This window comes from Sardina pilchardus, chromosome 16, assembly GCF_963854185.1.
Source record: "Sardina pilchardus chromosome 16, fSarPil1.1, whole genome shotgun sequence".
NCBI classification, from domain to species: Eukaryota; Metazoa; Chordata; class Actinopteri; order Clupeiformes; family Clupeidae; genus Sardina; species Sardina pilchardus.
This window is the reverse complement of record NC_085009.1, coordinates 15,657,008-15,678,165: the sequence shown is the minus strand read 5'-3', so window position 1 is coordinate 15,678,165 and position 21,158 is coordinate 15,657,008. Positions and strand designations below refer to the sequence as shown.

At 40.0% G+C, this 21,158-nt stretch overlaps 2 protein-coding genes across 2 annotated transcripts; both read left to right on the top strand.

Moving 5' to 3' along the window:
* Window positions 1-2,524: 2,524 nt before the first annotated feature.
* Window positions 2,525-7,044, top strand: si:ch1073-220m6.1 (SLAM family member 9). The gene is made up of 6 exons (XM_062516573.1): window positions 2,525-2,614; window positions 3,341-3,652; window positions 4,798-5,061; window positions 5,572-5,732; window positions 5,982-6,131; window positions 6,538-7,044. Exons 1-6 carry the CDS (start codon window positions 2,557-2,559, stop codon window positions 6,853-6,855), a joined length of 1,263 nt encoding a protein of 420 aa, XP_062372557.1. The 5' UTR covers window positions 2,525-2,556; the 3' UTR covers window positions 6,856-7,044.
* A 3,323-nt stretch (window positions 7,045-10,367) lies between these two features.
* On the top strand, window positions 10,368-20,254 carry LOC134059533 (C-type lectin domain family 4 member F-like). Its single transcript, XM_062515977.1, has 11 exons — window positions 10,368-10,407; window positions 11,867-12,025; window positions 13,371-13,412; window positions 14,680-14,763; window positions 16,624-16,707; window positions 17,309-17,392; window positions 17,797-17,880; window positions 18,323-18,406; window positions 18,716-18,876; window positions 19,341-19,444; window positions 19,802-20,254. The coding sequence occupies exons 1-11, from the start codon at window positions 10,368-10,370 to the stop codon at window positions 19,959-19,961; spliced, it is 1,086 nt and encodes a 361-aa protein (XP_062371961.1). The 3' UTR covers window positions 19,962-20,254.
* The last annotated feature ends 904 nt before the right edge of the window (window positions 20,255-21,158 follow it).

The following is a 21,158-nucleotide window of genomic DNA, read 5'->3' as shown; positions in this document are numbered from 1 at the left end:
ATGGCGGGACATGATTACCCTCACACACACACACACAAATATGTGCACCACCTGTGCTGACATGATCTTGTCCAGACATCACATGGTGTTTTATGATATTGAAAGAGCTGTGAAAAGTACCTAAGGTATTAATATTACATGCTGGAAATTGCACAGTGTACATTCTGGGGTAAGTTCGAGTGGACGATATTGGACGCGACCTGAAGTAATCAAAACAGAAGTTCTGAAAAAACATGCACACACACACACACACACACACACAAACACACACACACACACACATGAACGCACCACGCACACACACACCCACGTGCATGCACACCCACACACACACACACACACACACACACTAACATTAACACACAGTCCCACATGATATGCAATGCGTGACTGAGCAATAGAAGAGGAAGTGAAAAAGGTCATAAAGAAGGTCATAAACATCAAACATGGCTTTTTGCCATATTGGCAAGCTGGCAACAGTAACAGCAACTCATGTTCCTATTAAACGGAGTAATGATCATTGAGCCTTGAGACTCAATGACTCAATGAGTCTCGAGAATTGCATTGCACCTACAGTAGTGCCATGATGCGCCCGGTGTGTGACCAAGTCACCATGTCATTACAGGACATATGTTTTTACCTTCGCCAAGGAGGTTATGTTTGCATCAGGGTCTGTTTGTTTGTCTGCTTGTTCGCAAGATGGTTGAATTCGATGACATTTTCAGGTCTGAAATGACTCAAGGAAGAAACCATTACATTTTGGGAGTGATCCGTATCGCCATCTGGATGCAGGAGGCGGTTATGTTTTCGCTTGGTGGAGTTCTGCGCTCTCTGAGTGATTTTGTAGTTTGCTTGTTGTTTCTTTGTGAGCATTAGTCATGTTGACAAGTGTTCTTCTGCTAGAAATCGATTTGAAAAAGTGAAGATTTTACAACAAGTGGAAGAAAGTGTTTTAAACACGCCACCCTTTTATGTAATTGGGCAATTCACAGTCTTCCCTGGAATTAGATAAGTGAGCAAAAACAGCATGCAGGCACTGACATAGTCTGTCAATGCTACAAGGTAGGCCTGTGTTGCGTGATGCCCTCAAGTAGCAGTGCTTTGCCCCAATATAGTCCCAAGTCAATATCTGGAAATCACCTTGTCTTAATCTGCATTGCCATTTGTACTCGTTGTGAATACGGAGGCCACAAGAATTAATTAGGGATTTTTTTGTTGGCTCACTTTTACTCAAAACATGCTATCCATTCACTATGCTAGGCTAAACTAGCGGGGGTGCTGCTGGACCAAGACAATGCATGCACAGACAAAAATGGTTTGCTGACTTATTTAACTCTAGGGGAGAAAACTGTATTTGTTAATGGGCAGAGTGGCACAACAGCCTACAGCATCCATAAAACATTAGAGTTAGTACAACATCGACCAGAAATCTCACACACACTAACATCTACTGAGTGGACGAGTCTGTTTGAGTGGTCTACAGCATGTTTCACTTTAGAACACTGCTGTCGATGATTCAGTGTGTGGATGATTCATATTTCTGACAACCCTGTTTGACATTACTAATTCACACTAATTCACATGTATGAATGACTCCTTTGTTTGTGTGTGGTTGTTTTGTGTTGAGTGTATGATCTTTTTTTGTAAATAATAACATATGTAAATCAAATAAGAACAAAACAAATAATAAGTAAGGTAAAGTAGTAAAGTAAATTAGATAGATAAAGAAAGATAAAATAAAAGCAACACAAAAAGAGCCATTAAAATAGTAAAAGTGATGAAATAGGTCAAATAAATAAAAAAGGAAGGATAAATAGTAATAGGTAAAACAAATCAGAAACAACAAAGCTCTCTCACACACACACACACACACACACACACACACACACACACACACACACACACACACACACACACACACACACACACACACACACACACACACACACACACACACACACACACACACACACACACACACACACACACACACACACACACACACACACACACACAATATATATGGTATTTTGGGCCTCCACCATAAACTTCAGCACAAGGGTTAGGCAAAGGTTAATGTTAGGGTTAGGGTTAAGGTTCGGTATATGGCAGCCGTTCCTTGAGGTCAACGGTGAGGGCCCGAAAGACCACACACACACACACACACATACACACACACACACACACACACGCACACACACACACAGTATCATGACTCCTCTCGCATCACGTTTCATTGTCAGACTACCTCATTTTGGGTAGCGGGTTGAATAATTGCAAAGGAGGCTATATTTAGCACGTGAAGTCTCACAATCAGGAAAACAAAACAAACACTGCATTTCCGACTCCTTGTTAGTCACACAACCCCATGAGGACGAACACACACACCACAAGCATATAAGTCCCTCATGGCGGACTGGAAATCACTCAAACTTTCCTGAACTGCAGAAGGCGGAGCTTCAATAGGTACAGTATATAGCGACCTCATGGTGGTTGCTTCCTGTTAGTTCTGCTTTAGTGTCTCTTACAGGAAGGCTCAGAGTCGACCTCTCTGTGATGTGTGCAATGTGTTCCACTGCACTACTGCTCTGGTTCGCTTCAGCGGCAGTGACAGGTACGGTAGATTTTTAACAAGCGTTTTTATTGTTCAGTTAATCAGCCTAAAAGAGAATAATTGAATAGACTATTTAATATCAATTAGATATTACTACTATTACGGAAAGTTATCTGAATACATTATCTTATACGGATAGTAAAATGAATCAGTTATTCAGGTGTTAACTATTACGTACTTGTAAGGCAAACATGGAAATTACTATGTTTATAGTTAAGATTATGGTTATAATATTTTTGACACTTGTCCAAAAAGTCTGTAAACATAGCAAGGTATCAACCATATAAATAGGTGGATACCATGTTGCCACTTGATGTCATGGTTGTTATTATGTAACAAGGTAGAGAGAGAGAGAGAGAGAGAGAGAGAGAGAGAGAGAGAGAGAGAGAGAGAGAGAGAGAGAGAGAGTGTGCTGTGGTTACTCTATGTAAGGCCTAACAGTGTACTTTGACTGGGCTTTAAGACATGACAGAGGTACTCTTTTTAACAATATCCTGATGTGCTTATGGCACTGCTGTGCCATCACAGGATTTGGATAAGCATGTGGAAATGAATAGATATGAATTGTCATTATGCTTGAATTGCTTCTATGCACTAATTGTTTATATAACTCCTGAAACAATGAATGTCAACGTTTAATGTGAAATGACTGATAGACATCCTAATCCTTTCAATGATTTGAAAAGGTTTCGACTTACCAGGTGTATTCCTCTTCCTTTCTCACAGTCTCCTTCAGCAGTGACGTGGTGCCTATTGAAATATATGGGAGAAAAGGGCACTCTATTCAGTTGGACTTTCCAGCACAACCTGAACGACTTAAAGCCAGTTGGACGTGGGATGATGGAAGTCAGAGGAATGTAATAGTCAGAAATAACATAGCAAACCCGGACTATAAGTCGAAAGTGGAGTTCTTTAGGGGAAACCTTTCCATCCAATTGAATAATCTGACTGGCAATGACAGTGGACTTTACTTTGCCTATAAACAACTAACTGAATGGACAGAAAAGGCTGTAGCCACCTACAAATTAATAATCCTGGGTGAGATTTTTACTCATTTCTTAAATTAAGGCCTTAAGATCAATTGTCAAATGATGATTCTATATTCCTCTTTTTAGGCAATTTTAGCATGGTATCAAATACATGTGCCCCCCCCCCCCCCCCCCCCCCCCCCCCCATACGATACATGAGCGCTAGATGCTTGTTTTAACTCGTCTTAAACAGGAGAATATCTAGTTCACAGTTTCATGGAAAGTGCAAAGTACAAAGGTTCACTGTTAGCCTACTTGTCTATGAGTTCACGTTTCACACCATTTGAGACAATTTAGGATAACACCTTTGTCTCTGTCTCTTATCACCTTATCACTCATTTTCTCAATGGGAATAGGAATTCTCAATGATACAACAATAACCATTAATGTTCTGTATAACCATCTCAAGATAATTACTTGAGTAGATTGTCTTATGCAATTCTATATATTCCATGCATCTAATGTAACACTGCACGTGTTCGGGGTAGCTGTGCTAATTTAGGCAACAATTAAGATTCATTCCCTACATTTACCAGATAAATTGATTCCTCTGTGTAGCAGAAATGTAAGCCACATTGTTGAATATCACAGTCTCCACTGATGTCAAGAACAGAGATGAACTAGTTTGTAGTGATGTGAACTTATGGTCACTGTCTACATTTAAAAAAAGAAATTGAGATTTGGGAATAATCACAAACTGGCAGTTAAATGTGGTGACCATATATCTTTGGTGGTGACAGTATGAGTGACAAGTGATTTTCCATGGAACTCTGAGAACCTCAGTGATGAACACATTGTCATCGACCTCCATACATTTTAGTCAGAATGTCAGTATAATAATCCATAAAGCAAAATTAAATTCACCAACATTTAAACAGTGATTTGGCTAAATAAACTGATATTATTGAAATGATTTTGCTGAGTTACGTACATGAATTAGCTTCATATGCTTTACCACTTGTTGTGTTTACACTATTTAGAGAACTGAAAGTAGAGTAGTAGTCGTGGCATTGCGGGTAATCTGGGAAGGGAAGGGGATGTTGTCATTGTGGAGTCAAACGTTTCATGACAAACATTTCCCGGATCTCACTGTAGACAATTCCCCTGCCAGTGACACACTTCATTTCTTAACCTCATCTCTCCGTTCTCTTTCAGATGCTGTGTCTAAACCAGTCATAAGGATATCCCCCATACACTCCCGCAACAACGCCTCTGGACAGAACTGCAGCTTCAGTGTAATCTGCTCCTCTTCCAACTCATGGGCATCATACAGCTGTGACGAGAACAAGTGTACACATCTGCAATCATCCCCGTCAGCCAACGTCAGCATCAACATCACCAGTGGCAATGGACATGTCAAGTGTCATGCCAGCAACCCTGTCAGCACAGATATGAGATCTGAAAAGCTGCATGATGCTTGTAAGTTTTCATTGACTATCACGGCTGAATGTGTAACCTGGCAAAGACAGACAGACTCATTCACACTGAGAATACAGAACAAGAGTCTTGTTCTGAGATCAGTATAGGCAGGCAGTGGGACCATTATAGTCAAAATCCTCTGATGTAAAACTGATTTTTCCATTCTGTATAATTGTCATACGATGTAAAAGAACACACTATGTAGACTATACAATTAGCTTCTACTATAATCAATGAAATTGGTCTTTTTAACCAGTCTTTTAAAAGTATTTTGAAGAACGGAACACCTCAGTTGTATACCCAGTGCAGCCCAGCTGTAATGTAACGGGTTCAAGCACAGTGTTAACACAAATATAAAGCACCAAGATATTGTGCATAATTTATGCTAATCAAGTGGAGAGCCTTTCAGTCATCTGCTGAGTAACCTGTGTGATGTTATATGATTTATCAAGTGATTGATTGATTAATTGATTGATTGATTGATTGATTGGTTTTATATTGAAATTCTAGGTGGTGAAACCCACACATTGGACTCAGTGCAGGACTCACATCTTCAACCACACATGGCCCTCATAATAAGTGTGGTTTGCGCTGCACTGCTGTTGCTTCTGTGTGGTATTCTGATATGGAAAAAGTGTCGCAACTTAAAAGCTGAGGAAACACCTAACAAGGTAACCCCTCTTTCTCTTTATTTCTCTCTCTCTCTCTCTACCTCTCACCCTGTTTCTCTCCCTCTATTACTCCCTGATGCCCTCTCCCTTTCTTTTTCTATTTGTTTCCCATTGATCTCTCTCCCCCACTATTTTACATTTACACATGTGTTTGCACTCTAGTTCCACACTGCCTGTCTCTTCAGAGTGCAAATACTGTGGTTGAAAGAACAACCAAGTAAATCAAATCCACATTTCTCTATGTTTCAGCGCACCGAGATACCGACAGTCATTGTCACAGGAAGTGATGCAGATGAACCCGGCAGCCAGGGCCTGTCAATCTACAGTGTCATCAACAAGGGTGCCAAATGCCCTGTTGTGGACCGTTCAGCTCAGAAAGCAAGCTCATCACAAAATCAGGTACTAAACATATGCAGAGAGAAGAAAATATCAGCTATCACTCTGAACCACTAAGTGTGCTCCCCCAGTGGACATACACTCACACTTCAATTTGCAAGTTCAGTTCAGTACAATCGCAATGTTTGTACTTACGTGCGGTTTTAAATGAGTGAAATATATAATTTATTCAAACAATTGGAGTAAAAAATAAATGAGCTTCCAAACACATCAAAAGTGTACTGCCCTTCACTACTAGGCTAAAAAAAATGCAATATATGACAATGTTTTAATACAGATGGTGATGTGTGTAATATTAGCCTATATAAATACATACATATATAGTGTATATGCATGTATTATAAGAGTTGTCATATTGGTATATCCAAGTACATTTCATTAAGATATTGTGCACTGTTGTTTCCTTCAGGCATATAGGACCCAAAATACAGAAGAAGAGCACAGATCACATCGCCAGCAGAGAAACAAAGGGAAACAGCACCATCAGGAGGACAATGACATGACCATATACACCACCGCAACAAAACCACTGGAGAAACAGCGCCCCACAGAGGACACAGACAGAACTGTATACGCCACGGCGACACAACCACTGGAAAGACAGTGCCCTCAGGAGGATACAAGTTTAACAGTATATGATACAGCAAGACCCAGGACACAGACGGAAGCAAACCAGGCTGACACAGTCTATTACACACTGGGACACATGGGGAGTGGTCAGCAGTGATGAATGTAGCGACACAAAGACTACAGAGGACATGACAACATTCATTCAGGACAGGAATATTATACTATGTACTTTGTCTATTTTCTATTTATTTATTTTACTAGTTTGTACAGTCGTGTGTGTGTGTGTGTGTGTGTGTGTGTGTGTGTGAGAGAGAGAGAGTGTGTAAAATGCATAAATTATTAAAGAAAAGAAAAAGAAAACCAACCAACCATTTCATTCCTTCATGTATTATTCATGGGTTTCATCAGGTCCCTTTGCACAGGTGTATTAATCAAGCACCATGCAGTCTGCATTGATAATCAAAGTGCTTGATTTTACACACCTGTGGAAAGGGACCTGATGAAACCCATGAATAGACCAAAGTTCCCTGGGTAAGCCAGTCACCCTGCTTTGTAGTATAGCCTCTGGGAGACTGTGCTGAGGTGAGGACCTCAGGGTGAGGGGATTGAGTGACCAGACGACAGAGTCACTTGTTGGGATTAGGCTAGCTCTGCTGCTGTGTAAAGGTGCCTGCTCACTGCCCAGACAATGCCCAGCTAAGCCCAACATTCTTAAGTGGACTGTTGGTTGCAGTCTTTAGAATGTTCAGACATAACAATAAGTTACACCACAGAGGGTTGAAGTGGAGTAATCAAGGATCTTTGGTTACACACTGCCCATGCAGATAGTAACTGACAAGACACGAATTTTGTTATCTGACAGGACAAATCATAATAAAAAAAAACTTCATCCAACAAACACAAATTGACAGCGCTCATTGATCCTGTTGGTGTTGCTTGGAGTTGGTCCGTATTTGTCTGGTCAGTGAAGCCCCTTATGGGAGCAAGGAGCTGATCCTGTAGCCCTGAGACCTCTAAGATTCTTTACATTGGCTGCTTAAATAGATCAGCCCACGTCTGTGTGCGCATACGGCCGTTTAGTATGGTTAAGGACCCTTCGGGCTATATTTGCTGGTGTAATTGGCTAGAGCTTGAACCTGATCTTGTGCTTTACCTGGTCCTACCTTCCTCTGCTTGTTGTTGGAAAGCTTGACCCTTGACCCTTGGCTGTGATCCTCCACTCGATTGTTACGTTTTACCACTGGACGGGAATGAGGGGTCAATGGAGATGATTGGATTGTGTGTACTGTGAGACTTGTGTGCAAACAGGAAAACACACACAAATATCAGACATAGTATTTGAAACAGTGAGAATGACTGCTACCACAAGATAAAAAGCAGGGTTGGATGCTACAATCAAACATTGCCACTACCATTTACCAACTCTTTTAACACAGAGAGAGGATTTTAAATCTAAAAAAAGAAAGAGAAAAGAATATATATATAATAATAATACATAGGCTAATATAACACATATTATACATAATATATGTAAGCAAAATCTAAAAAATATTCTTTAAAAAGTATTTAACGGCATAGTAATAGCTAGACTGGTATACAAGGTCATGGGCACTGATTTTACTCTGGTGCTTTCTTGACATGCTGAAAAACAATATTACTAATAATAGTGATGATAATAATAACACTAAAATGGAAATATGTCAGGTGGCAAACGTTTCCACTCACCCCAGCTGTGCCCTTGGGTGCTGCTGCACAGATGTCCTTTTGCATCATGTCTTCCTGCAGGGGCTTCACAACAGGATGTCAGTCAGTCAGTGATGCATAATTCAGAGGAACTGAATTCAGTGTGTGTGTGTGTGTGTGTGTGTGTGTGTGTGTGTGTGCGCGCACTTAGGTTGTCTTCATCTTCCTTTTATGTCTGATGCGTGTTCATATTTTTGTTTCTGTATGCATGCCCAAGACAAATATCCTATACTGTAGGACGATGAAGTGTCTTGAATCTTATGTGTCTGTGTCAGTGTGTGTGTGTGTGTGTGTGTGTGTGTGTGCATGTGTTTATACATAAGTATAGGCAGCACATTTGGCGTACTTCATAAAATCCCCTGTAGGAAATTTGGAGGAAATTTTCTCTGTTTTACATAAACAGCCTTTACGCTTTACCCGTCCCCTAAGCCGTTACGTGTTCACATCTCCCCCCGTTGTCCACGTCCACCGCTCTGACAGTCCCAGCATCCCACGTCCTGGCCTATCAACGCCCTCCTCATGTCATTAATGAGGTCTGGAGGGGATGTCCGCAGGGATTCCACATGTAATCCTCCAGACAAACTGCCCACAGATCAAGCTGGTTACTTTGGCAATCATGCCCGCCCGTCATGCCTGAATACTCACTCTATTCTGACTGCATAGAGAAACTGATTGGTTGTAGCTCAGCTAAGTGTGTGAAACATTTGAAGACATTTTGGGGAGAAAAAATATTTTAATATCTGAGTCAAATTAAGATAGGATAGAAGATGTAATCTGATATAGAACAAGACCAGATTGATGCTGTTGTTGTAAACTGAGTGTACATGTGAAAGCAAAATAAGTCCCCGTCAAAACAGACTGTAGTTACAACACAAGCAAAATACTGAGCTGGGTTATGAAAACAGGAGCACACATTTTAGGACCAATTGTTCCCTTTCACTAAGACAAATAACTGTCCTGAGAGCATTGCTAAGAATGTGAATATGTAAATAGCAAACAACATTTTGTAAAACAACCAATCGTGAACACAAACAACAACAACAACAACACAACCAAACAAGCATGTTTTCAGTCGTCAGCCTCAATTTCACACCTTGCAGTCAGGGCAGGTCAGAAAGCATGATTAGCTGTTCAGCTCAGGCAGTGCCCTGGCCAGCCTGGTATCTCTGATATCCCTGGCAAGACCCCAGGGCATTGGCCCCAGAAGCTCCCTCTCCTCCTCTGTCTGCTAATGTGGATTTCTGTCGTGTATCCTTAGACTTGGACTGGTGTGTGGAGGCATTCTTAAATGCCACCTGGAGAACTGCACTTTGATTGAATTCAGTTTGTGGGGAATCTGGTTCATACAATTGTTGTGTGTCCTTCTAATGCTGACATATACAATGCGGTGCGTGTTGTTGGCCGGTGTAGTAGATATTTCAGTTGGCAAAGTTAGTGACTGCATCAAGGATGCCCAGAACTTGTGCACTACAGACATCTGAAATTATTTTACCTTTGCAAAACGAATGTTCACTGCTGTTGACTGCTGTTGACCAGCTGAATCAAGATGTGTATTGTGCTTTATGAAACACTCGGCTTGCGTCAATGAGAGGATCTGATTAAGATTGCCAACATCTCTTGCTGATTCATAGGTAACATAACAACTAAAACAATTCTGCAGATGTTGAGATTCTATTACAACTGGTGAGTTTAGTAGTGACAGTAGTGGTCAATTGACTAATTTTCTCCTTTGTTATAGGTAGAAGGACAGGACTGTTATACAGAGGTGTCATTATCGGCAGAGACACAATTCCTTTGAGCATCAGGCTATCAACCTTTAACTACTGTTAATCTGAGATTATCCCGAGACAACCCTGTTCAACAAAAGCTGTGATCTTGAATGACTCGGCTCTTAATTCAAAATGGTTTAAATCTCCTCCGGTAGGGATGAAAGAACTCTCTCCAAAACAGCAGAAAGGTCTGGAAGGTAATGTAAAGTTACTTTTATATTTTCTGATAACTGGGATAACAGTCTGATTTTTTTTAAATGTATTTCTGAGTCTATGGGAAATATATTATTGGGTAAGATTCAGCAGTTGGCCTAATGCATTTATGAAACACCTGATGCATGCAGTCCTGACTTATAGAGAACACATTTTGTTAATCACATTTATTCATTCGTAACCATATTGTGACTGTGTTATCTGAGCCTGAGGATAACCTTAGCTTCATAGCCATTGATGTGAGATGCATTTCTAGTCAAACTAGAAATACAGAGAATAATTATTAACAATTAACTTAGCTTTTTTATTTGTATAGATCTAAAAAAAACAACCTTCCTAATAATAAATGGCATACAGGTATCACGCACTGAGAGATCAGAGCAGACCGGGCAGTAACCGGCTCTGAATATTATCATTTTTTTGTTTTGCTTTTCTTTGCTTTTATACGAAAGTTTGGGAATTAATACTGGTATCCGAGTTGGCCTCAAAATGTGAGTATATCTTCAGACGACTACAGAGTTTTGTAGCTAATGTACTGTATGTACATCCCACTTCCAACTGCTCAGAGGTATTTGATAAATCAATTTGTTGTATTGTAATATCCTGTAATACCGTGTGTATTCTGTAGAACATTACAATATACAGTATTAACCTTTTGAACCCCTCTGTGTGTGCATATCACAGTGTAGCATGTGGTATCCTGAGAGAACGAGTTGGAATCAATACTCGGATGCCACAGCTCTATTCTGACCGCCCACCAACATGAGATTTATCACAAGATTTAAGGTTTTTTTTATTGTTTAAAATATTTTCAGAATACTCCATGGAAGACAGATGATCACCCTGTGTTGTGAATTGTGCAATAAGGCAGAGCAAGTATTGCTGATCACTCTGTCTGTTTTGAACACTGGGCATTTCGCTGTGTTACAGTAACTTTGGTTGATACTAACACTATCCTAGTGTTCATCACAGCACTTGTGTTGAATTTAGATCTGTGTGAACATACAGTAGTTGACACCCAACATTTGACATGCGCGTATGTGATGGTGTTATCCACATCAAAACACTACAAAGTGACATTTTATCCCATGTGGTCAGTCTTGTTTCAAACGATGACCATGTTGATTTAAACAAATAAAGAGAAGGAGAGAGAGAGAGAGAGTGTGTGAGTGTGTGAGTGAGTGACTGAGTGAGTGAGTGAGTGAGTGAGTGAGTGAGTGAGTGTGTGTGTGTGTGTGTGTGTGTGTGTGTGTGTGTGTGTGTGTGTGTGATTGATACACTATTGATATACACGCATTTTGCCTTCTCTTTGCATGCTTTTATCCTTTACTATGCTTTTTTTAAAAAAACATTTCTACATGTTTCTGTCAACTTGTCAAATTGCTGAAAAACAACATTAAAGTGCAGCAAACCATTGCTCTCATGTCTTTGTGCTGTGGCTAGATGACGGTCCATCCAGTTCTACAGCTGATGGAGAAGCCCACTCTGCAAAGGCAAAGCCCAAGGAGAGCGCCTCAAAGAGACTGTGTGTGAAACTAATACACATTTTGTTCTCCCCTTATGTTGCTTGGCTTCTCGTGGCTCTCTTCATGGGGGTGTTCTGTAAGTATGCACTCTTAAAAAAAAAAAGGTTCTTGGGGTACTATATACTGTAGAACCACACAGGTTTTAAAGAACCCTTAGGGGTTCCTTTAAAGAAGACGTCTAAATGGTTTTGGGGTGCCATTTTTGGGAAAATAATGGATCATTATGGAACATTGGTTACAGCACATTCTCTTTTCTGAGTGATAAATGGCACTGCTCATATATTGATAGCAACAGTGATACTGTAAAACTCTTTACATATTACTGTATCTATACTGACATTATTGTATTTATTTCATATTATATATTTTTTTTCACTCTCCCATAGATCTTTTACACAAAAAATGTCAAATGGATTTACTGCCTAGTGTGGGGAGAAATAGCACTGGTAAGTGGTCAACAACCACTTTTTATTTACTATCAGCACTCCAACAAGATACTGGAAATTCATGATACTGTACATTCTTATAACTTTATCCAACTGGCTCTCTCTCTAGCTGAGGTAGATGGACAATCCATACAATCACAGAATGAACTTGATGGTAAGCAGATTCTAATAAAATGCTACAATTCCCGCATAACCTGATGATACATGATACACGATGCAACTTTTCGGGCAGTGTTACGGACAATGGGCAACTGAGCCCGCTGCCAGCATGATGAGCAACTAATCATGGCAACAGACTGGCTACAACCCCATAGGTCAAGGCGCTGTGGTGCAACATGGTTACAGTGCCCGTACCATAATCGAGATTTAAGTCCAGAACCCTGTAGCTTGTGATAACTTTGTTAACAAAACCAATGTTTGTGAGCTAAATATCATTCAGTCTCAATGGAGCGGTGATAAGCTAACCACCATTTTCTTTCGCATACTGTCTTATTTACAACCTCAACCAGCAAGTAAAAAATAGATGTTTTTGTTAAGCATTTCATGAGGTAAAATATTTGATGAGGAACAATATACCAGAATAAAAATATATAAAAAGCCTCTTTTTCCTCACTCAACTACTGTGAAGCCACCATCTTTGTTAAAAATATCAGAAGCTCACAAATGGCCATGTGATTTATCACAAGCATTCTGATTGGAGGATTTCGAAATGCATAAGCATCCAAATAGATCAGATAGAAATGATGTTGCCAAATTGCTCTGCAATATTGCCAGGCAACACTGTTCAAAACATTGCCTTTATCACCTATAAAGAAATCCTTGAATTTTGAAAGTATACGTGAAACAAATTAAAGAATTAAAGTAATTGTGATGCAGTACTTCACTCAGGTATCTTAAATTGTACTCAAGTCTCTCAGAGTTTAGATGTGAATTTCTTGAATTATAACCTTTCAATTTCTTAACGCTCCTTTGCAGATACACAGGCAGAATTCATGACCATTTTTAAGGAACTGGAGGGTAAAGTATATTCAATTATTCTTTTTTTTTTCTTGTTCATATGATCATCTTTATTTTTCAAACGCTTCATTCAAGAGACATGCTGCATTCAAATATAGTTGGGAACTCAATTTCATTCCAGGTTGTTTAGTCATCCGAAATATAGCTACCTTTTTCTATGCTGGATAGAGATGTTATTATGGTTCTCTGACCACCAGATGATGGTAGCTGCACCAGTGGAATCTATTGCTTTTTTAGCAACCAGGTGAATAGTTTGAGGGACAATTCCAGCTGGGGGTTTTTCCTAGCCTGATTACCATCGACTTTCAAAGGCTCTGCGAGACTTTAGTCTGACCAACAGCCTGTGCTAACACGGTTTCTTGCCAGCGCTGGTTGACCCGCCTCCTTTAAGTGCCTCGATTTGCTACTGGTAGATGTCAGAAAGCGGATTGCCGAGTTTAAACCAATAACAACACTCTTTCCGCTGCCTTGAACACGCCTCTACCCAGAGCCGTTGGAGCTGCTCAAAGTTGATTGGTTCTCGACCAAAGGGGGCAGTTCCGCAGATTTCGGGAACTCAGAAATCCTTCTCAATGAGCAGTTGACCAGACCAGCAGCAAAAGCCTGAAGGCGTTGCGTCACTGGGAGGGCGTGCCAGGCTAGGTTTTTCCCCTCAATATGGTCCGAATTATTAGATATCTGTTCTTATACATTTTTCTTAGTCACAGACATTAAAGTTTGACTTCAGTTCACTTTACAAAACTCATTCTCAAACACTATCTCAAATGAGATTTCACACAACACCATATATGCACGACTAGCATTTTGAGTTGCCAAGAGTTTGGCATAAATAAACCTTGAGTCTGGTCCGTAGCCTCAAAAACTCAATTTCAAAAGCTGTCATCCTTTTGTGACGTATCATCACCTCATCCTCAAGGGCCATTCTTGTAAACCCATGTTTGATTATGCCATCACTGTTCTGTGCATACAGATATAGTGCTTTGTAATAGAAATATTGACAGTTTTTGCTTGACTTTTGCAGTGGGTAATAGTTACCTTCTCAGCATACAAGGTCATCAATACTCCAGGTACACATGTTTGGGCTATAGGGTTATAGGCAATTATTTAGGGAACAATGCTGGTAAAGATAACACTAATAGAAATGTTCCTCATTCCTGATGCAAAAAAATCAAAACATGAGATGAATTCACAAGCACTGACTACACAAAAAGAATGCTCAAATTAATCAAATCTACAGTCCTGAACTCCACTTCCATCTCTTGAACAGAGGCCAAGAGGGAACTGGATAACTTACTGAAAGATCACACATCTCTGTCTGAGGAAAATACAGACCTGCAGAGGCAACTTGATCGTGAGTGTTGATTCCAATACTCAAGACGAACCATCAGGATCACATTACAGGCATCCAACATTTTCTATGATCCATATACACTAAATTGAATTCCACTTGTTTGAACAGAGATGAAGTTAAACTGGGGGGATCTTCATACTGAATATACTGATCTCATCAGACAAAAGACTGACCTCCAGATTCAGCTTCTCTGTGAGTGCTATCCTTCCATTACTGTAAATGACACCATGGGCTATGAACAAATACCTTCCTTTGGTTTGTGAGTAAATAAATATCACTGTTACTTTTGATGTTAGGTCAGAAATTAATTTGGCTGATTCACTGAAATGTGCATGATTCGTGCAAATTTGTCTAGAAAAATGTGCTGCATATCAGGGGGGCATGGTTCTTAAGTCACGTCTCTTGTTTAATTGCAAACTTTCCATGGGATGGTTTTGCATCCAAGGACAAAAAATAAAATCCTCAGTTCTTACGACTGAATGTGAGTAACTAAGCTAGAACAGATCCACAGAACAGATTTAGCGGGCCTGGCAGACCAACTGAAAGAAGTTAAAAGAAAGACTCACACCATGGTCTGTTGAGGACAGTGGTCAGTGGACCTGTTGGCCTGGGTCCTGCTGGCTGGAGCCCTGGACACAGCGCACAGAAACAGAGCAGTCATCGTGCAGATGCCAATCCGCTCAGTCATGTTCCAGCTTTAAAGCTGCCGTCGGCAAGTCTTCAAAATTCCGAGTCTAGAGTCGGAAAATTCAAACTGATACAACTTTCAGGTCCCTCCCTCAATCTCTACCAAGCTCCAAACCGCCCCCCAAACCCCTCCCCCTCTGGAGACGAGGTTGTGCACGTGAGCAGAGTAGCAGCGGCTCAATAGCAGCGTGTGCACAAGTTGTGATTGACTGGTAGCGATTCCTCCCCCCTAACGTGATTGCTTAAACAAAACCGAGAGAGCTCGATTTTTGCAAGCACGATTACAGGCTTTAGACTCGAGGGAGCTAGAGAAATCGGGATTTTTCCTAAACAGCCAATTTAATATTCTACTTCCAGAATCCTATGACAGTTCAAGCTAATATGACTAAAAAAAATCTTAACGACGGCAGCTTTAAAGAAACACGATGAAAGAATTGATATACAGTAGTATACAGTATATCCCTTACAGGGGAGCTACACCAGGCGCGTAACTGAAGTGTTTCGTTTGCGACATGTATGCTGCCGCAGTTAATAATCACTATGATCAATGGAAGTAACTACAGCAGATGTGTGGGTGTAGCGTACATGAAAAAAAAAATAGACCAGTCTTCTAAAATGGTTTTTATGCGTTGCGAATCGAACGCTTCAGTTACGCGCCTGGTGTAGCTCCCCTGTTAGTGTCAATATTCAACTCCATTAAGCTCCCTAAAACCGATTAAAAGGGTCAAGATCCCATCCAATCGCCAAGGTTAAAGGTCACATACTACACGTAAGCATTAGCGACCACTGTTCACTGTTGAGACTTGAGAGTCCTTATGATACTGTTTTAAAGTGTCATTTAAGGTTTGATGTAATGATTCTGAGGAGTCTGAGTAGAACCGCTCAAGGTTCTGTGATGTGAAATGTTCCTTCACAATGAAAATCTGAGCACATTAGAGTCCACTAGTATGGCTACTGCCACATGGTGATCAGGTCACATCAATTGAATGCATATTTTGCATTCCAACATCAGATTATGTTTAACACTCAGGTCGACACATTTAGAATACATTTATAAATTTGTATTTACTTAAATCATTTACTTAATTTTAGATTTAGATACATTTACATAACTATTACAGTCCCTGACTTTAGAGTCAACTAATTTAAAATGCTCTTATCTCTTTCAAACAGTGATCAAGAACAATCTGGAAGACGTAATGAGTGATCACATCTCTCTGTCTGGAGAAAAGAAAGACCTGCAGAATCAGCTCAATCGTGAGTTTCAGTGCCACTTTCCATGACAAAATTAGCCTGGGTGTTCCCATCCTGCCTTGTGTGATTTAATTCACGCTGCTAAGGCAGTCTGGAAACTACCGCCCTAATTCTTACCAGAGATAGGGGACCAATCACAGAACAGAGGGGAAAGCAGGACAATGGTGAGCTATGCACAGCCGCATTTGATAGACATCCGTGGTGCCCAATGAACGGATCTGGGCATTTTTTCAAATACAAGAAAATTAACGTCTGGTTGCCAGACCACATCTCATTTGAGAAGTGGCGATAGCCAGGCTATGACAAAATGGGAAAGAAAATCAATATACAACAGCTAAAAATAATTAAGATAACATTGAAATAAACGATCCAAGAAAATAAAGCACTATTGGAATGAATATACATTTGTACTTTTTGTGTTGAGATCCTGGACGGAAAACAACATCTTCCAAGAACCTGAGTGAATAGTCTCGATGAACTGCAATATTTAGACCTATTTTTAAAAACAATTAACTCATGCCATTTGTATTTCCACTCTGAAGTAAGAAAAACAGTGCTATTGTCTAGCTGACTGGCTGAGGTAAAACCATATTTATTTTCACAGAGATTCAGATGGACTGGGAGGACTTGAAGAATGAGTACACATCTATCTCAGATGAAAAGACTAACATCCAGACTGAGCTCCATCGTGAGTTTGTCTTCCTCTAATCAAACTTCATAAAATATGATTACCGAAAGAAAAGAGAATGAATAGTCACTGTATATTCCCATCTATGGAGGACATTCATTGGCCAACACACTCATAGAAACAAAGGTGCCATATAGAACCAAAAATGGTTATATTGCATGCTTCTTAATACAGTATGGCACCCATAAATGGTGTTTAAAAAGATCACTGCAATCAATGGCTTGAGAGGATTATGCAATCTGCTGATACTGACTGATAGTGCAATATCTTCCTCATTTACTCATCCGCCAATGCTCACAAAAAGAAGAAATGAGAAAGAGTTATGCAACAGCACCTGTGTATTTCACATTCGTGGTTACAGAGTCGGTTTACGTTCTGTAAGTACATTTGTCTTTCTTGAACAGAGACTGAGAAGGAGCTGGAAAACTTGAAGGACAAACATGAAACTCTCTCTGAAGAAAAGACAGAACTTAAGCATCAGTTAAATCGTAAGTTCCAGATTGATGAGTTACAACCCTTGATATACAGTAGGCTATACTGTAGCCTACTTGTGCCATAAACTCACATGCATACATCATTCGACTGCCTTTCTACGGAGCCCAGGAGGTGATCTCTTTTTTTTTTGTATATCAATACAACATACTCAACAATAACAATATAGCACTCATTTTTCTACATCATGTGCTTATTTGTATTAGATAGTACACTCGTTTTACTAAATTATGCTCTCATTTTTGTAAATTGTGTGCAAAATGTTGTATATTGTGTGCTTGTTTTACTGCATACTGTACTCAAGCACGCAATTGAGCATACAATCTTGTCAAAACAATTTATTAAAATTAGCACACACTTTAAGTAAAGAGACTGCACATACTGTACTCTACACAAAAAAAGATTTCAAATATATGAATATTTCATTTATATGGACAGAAACCCGGGCAAGCTGGGAGGATGTACAAAACCTATACTCGGCTCTCCTGAGAGAAAAGTCCAACATCCAGACAGAACTTCACCGTAAGTGTTGAAATGTATATGAATTTAATTCTGTGAACTGCTTACAAGATATATTTTGGGGTTAGTTTAATCAATGTTGTAATGTAATTGGACATTAACTCTCAAACAACAAAAATATTATTGCCTAACATAACAATACTTTTTAAGTCACCGTAATGTTCATTATTTACTTACTAAAATGGATAAAGGTATTAAAGGGGAAATGCAGTCTAAAAACAACTCATGATTTTCTGTAAGTACTGTCCTTTTTTATGTTAACGACTCAATTAATTTGAGTTGACATTAATATACTCTGACCTCCACAACCAGTTCTACAGGTTTCAAAGAACAAGAGCTGTGCAGATGACTGGGAATACTTCAGTGGGAAATGCTACTTCTTCTCCTATGATTGGCTGAACTGGACTGAGAGCAGGGATGCATGTGTGACATTGGGAGGTCATCTGACCATCATAGAGACCGAGGAGGAACAGGTACAGCTCAATGTAAAAAAAAAACATATGCTTTAGCAAGAACACACACACACACACACACACACACACACACACACATGGAAGGTTTCTCATAGGGGCATGAGCATGGTCATTCGCCCAGAGAAAATCTCCGTTGCTTCTAGCGCCATGGTGGTTAAAAATGGTACAATCCACAATGGGGTGTCTGAAATCACTTACAGTAACATTAAAATGTTCCTACAGTGAAAATAGGAGCTGACATGTATTGAAACTGTAATGATATTTCTTCACAATATCAGAAAAAATATCCCCTCCAAAACTGTTATTTAACTGTCTCTTTTTGGGGGTACTGGGTCTTCATTTGGAGGTATACTACCCCCCTTAATTTGAACTATGGTGTGCGTGTGTGCATGCGTGCGTGCAAGTGTGTGTTGAAAATCAGATGTAAGCCTGTCTGCCTGTCTGTCTGTCTGTCTGTCTATCAGGCGTTCTTGCGTCAGACTGGTGGAGGTTACTGGATTGGCCTGAGTGACCTCTTAAAAGAGGGTGATTGGCGCTGGATGGACAACACAGCCCTCAGAGACCCAAGGTGAGTGTCGTATCACATACTGTATACTGCATATGCTTCTGATGTTAAACACATTCTCAATTTACATCAGGGCAGGGCAATGGCAAAACATTTCCCATGCATGCTATGCATGCTAATTCAGTGGATATCTGGACAATACAGAGCAGGGGCATTGTTGACATGAGGCCAAAAAGGTTGTTGATTCCCATTATGATGCTATTTCTAGGTTCTTTTTAATGTTGTACATTTCTTCTTTAATTAAACAAACAAACAAAAAAAACCTGAGCATAGCACCTTTAAAAAGTTTAAAAGAGCACATACTCACTCTCTCTCTCTCTCTCTCTCTCTCTCTCTCTCTCTCTCTTCTTTTGCACACAGATTCTGGGAAGATGGTCAGCCAGAGGATGATGAAGATTATGATGACAACCTGGATGAGGAAGAGGACTGTGTTATAATTACGTGGGACAATAAAGGCTGGGATGATGTCTCGTGCAAAGGACGCTATAAAAGAATCTGTGAAAGTAAAGCAGTATACTGATTGTACAGTACAGTATGTGCAGATTACTCATTGATTATAGACGACAGGAATGTGTATTACACAGAACTATGGGTCATTGTGAATTGTGAATGTGAGACTTTCAGAGGGCAGAGAGCAGCATTGGAGCTTCAATACATTCTGTCATCAACCACTGTCATTCTACTGTCACTTGTACCAAAACAAATTGATTCCCTACCTCTGGTAACCCGTACTTCATTTTTTATACAGTCACGCTTTTGTAAATAATACTGCGAGTGTTACATGTTCTCATTAAATAAAACTGATATCACTCACTGAAAAATTAATCATGCTTGTAAAAATGAAGTTAGTGGGCAGGGCATGTCTAATTTTGGTCAGAAAAAAATGGCTACTTGAATTTCTATTTGGCTTGTAAGGAAAAAAAATCTACTAGCCACGTTGGCTGGTGATGAAAAAAGTTGATATAGAGCCCTGGTTAAGAGACAGATTTAAACACAGTTAAGCTGTATACTTTGTGTGAAGATCTACAGTATGTCCATAATTGGTTCTGATCAATTTGGTGTGTATGGTTACTTACCAGTTGAATCAAGCTGCAATCGTGTCTGGGGTGCTTTGTAGCTATAGCACACATTTCTAGGTGGACAGAGATGTTAATGATGTTTGTTTTCTAAACAAAGTTCTGATAAAGACCTCCGGATGACTGACAACCATTGATCACCCCTCTTGACTTCTAAGATATTGATATCCTCCTCTGATGTTGCAAAGCCTCAGACATCCTCTCCATTCTACACCATTTCACTAGCTGCTCTAAACTCATATCACCCCTAATCCAAAGGGGGCATCAGTGGACATTGGCGCAATATACAATGTTGGCACCCCAGAACTATGGACAGCTACCAATAAATTAAGCTTACTGCTTATGTATGTCTTATTCTTAATCTTAGTCAATATCAAGCATGATGATGAAAGAACTAGAGGAACATCAACTGGCTTTGTCCCAGCTAAAGTGGCTGGTGTCAGAAGTGGTGGTGTTGTGGTGAAGTGTCATGATGAAGTGGCGAAGTTGTAGTGTAAAGTGTCATGATAAAGTGGTGATACTGTATAAAGTGTTTGAGACAAGAAACAGTGGTCTGTTAGTGTGCCAAACAGTCAGGAAATGTGTGGGTGGTGTACAATTCTATGTGTGCGCTTGAGCGTGTGGTTGGGGAGGGTGCGAAT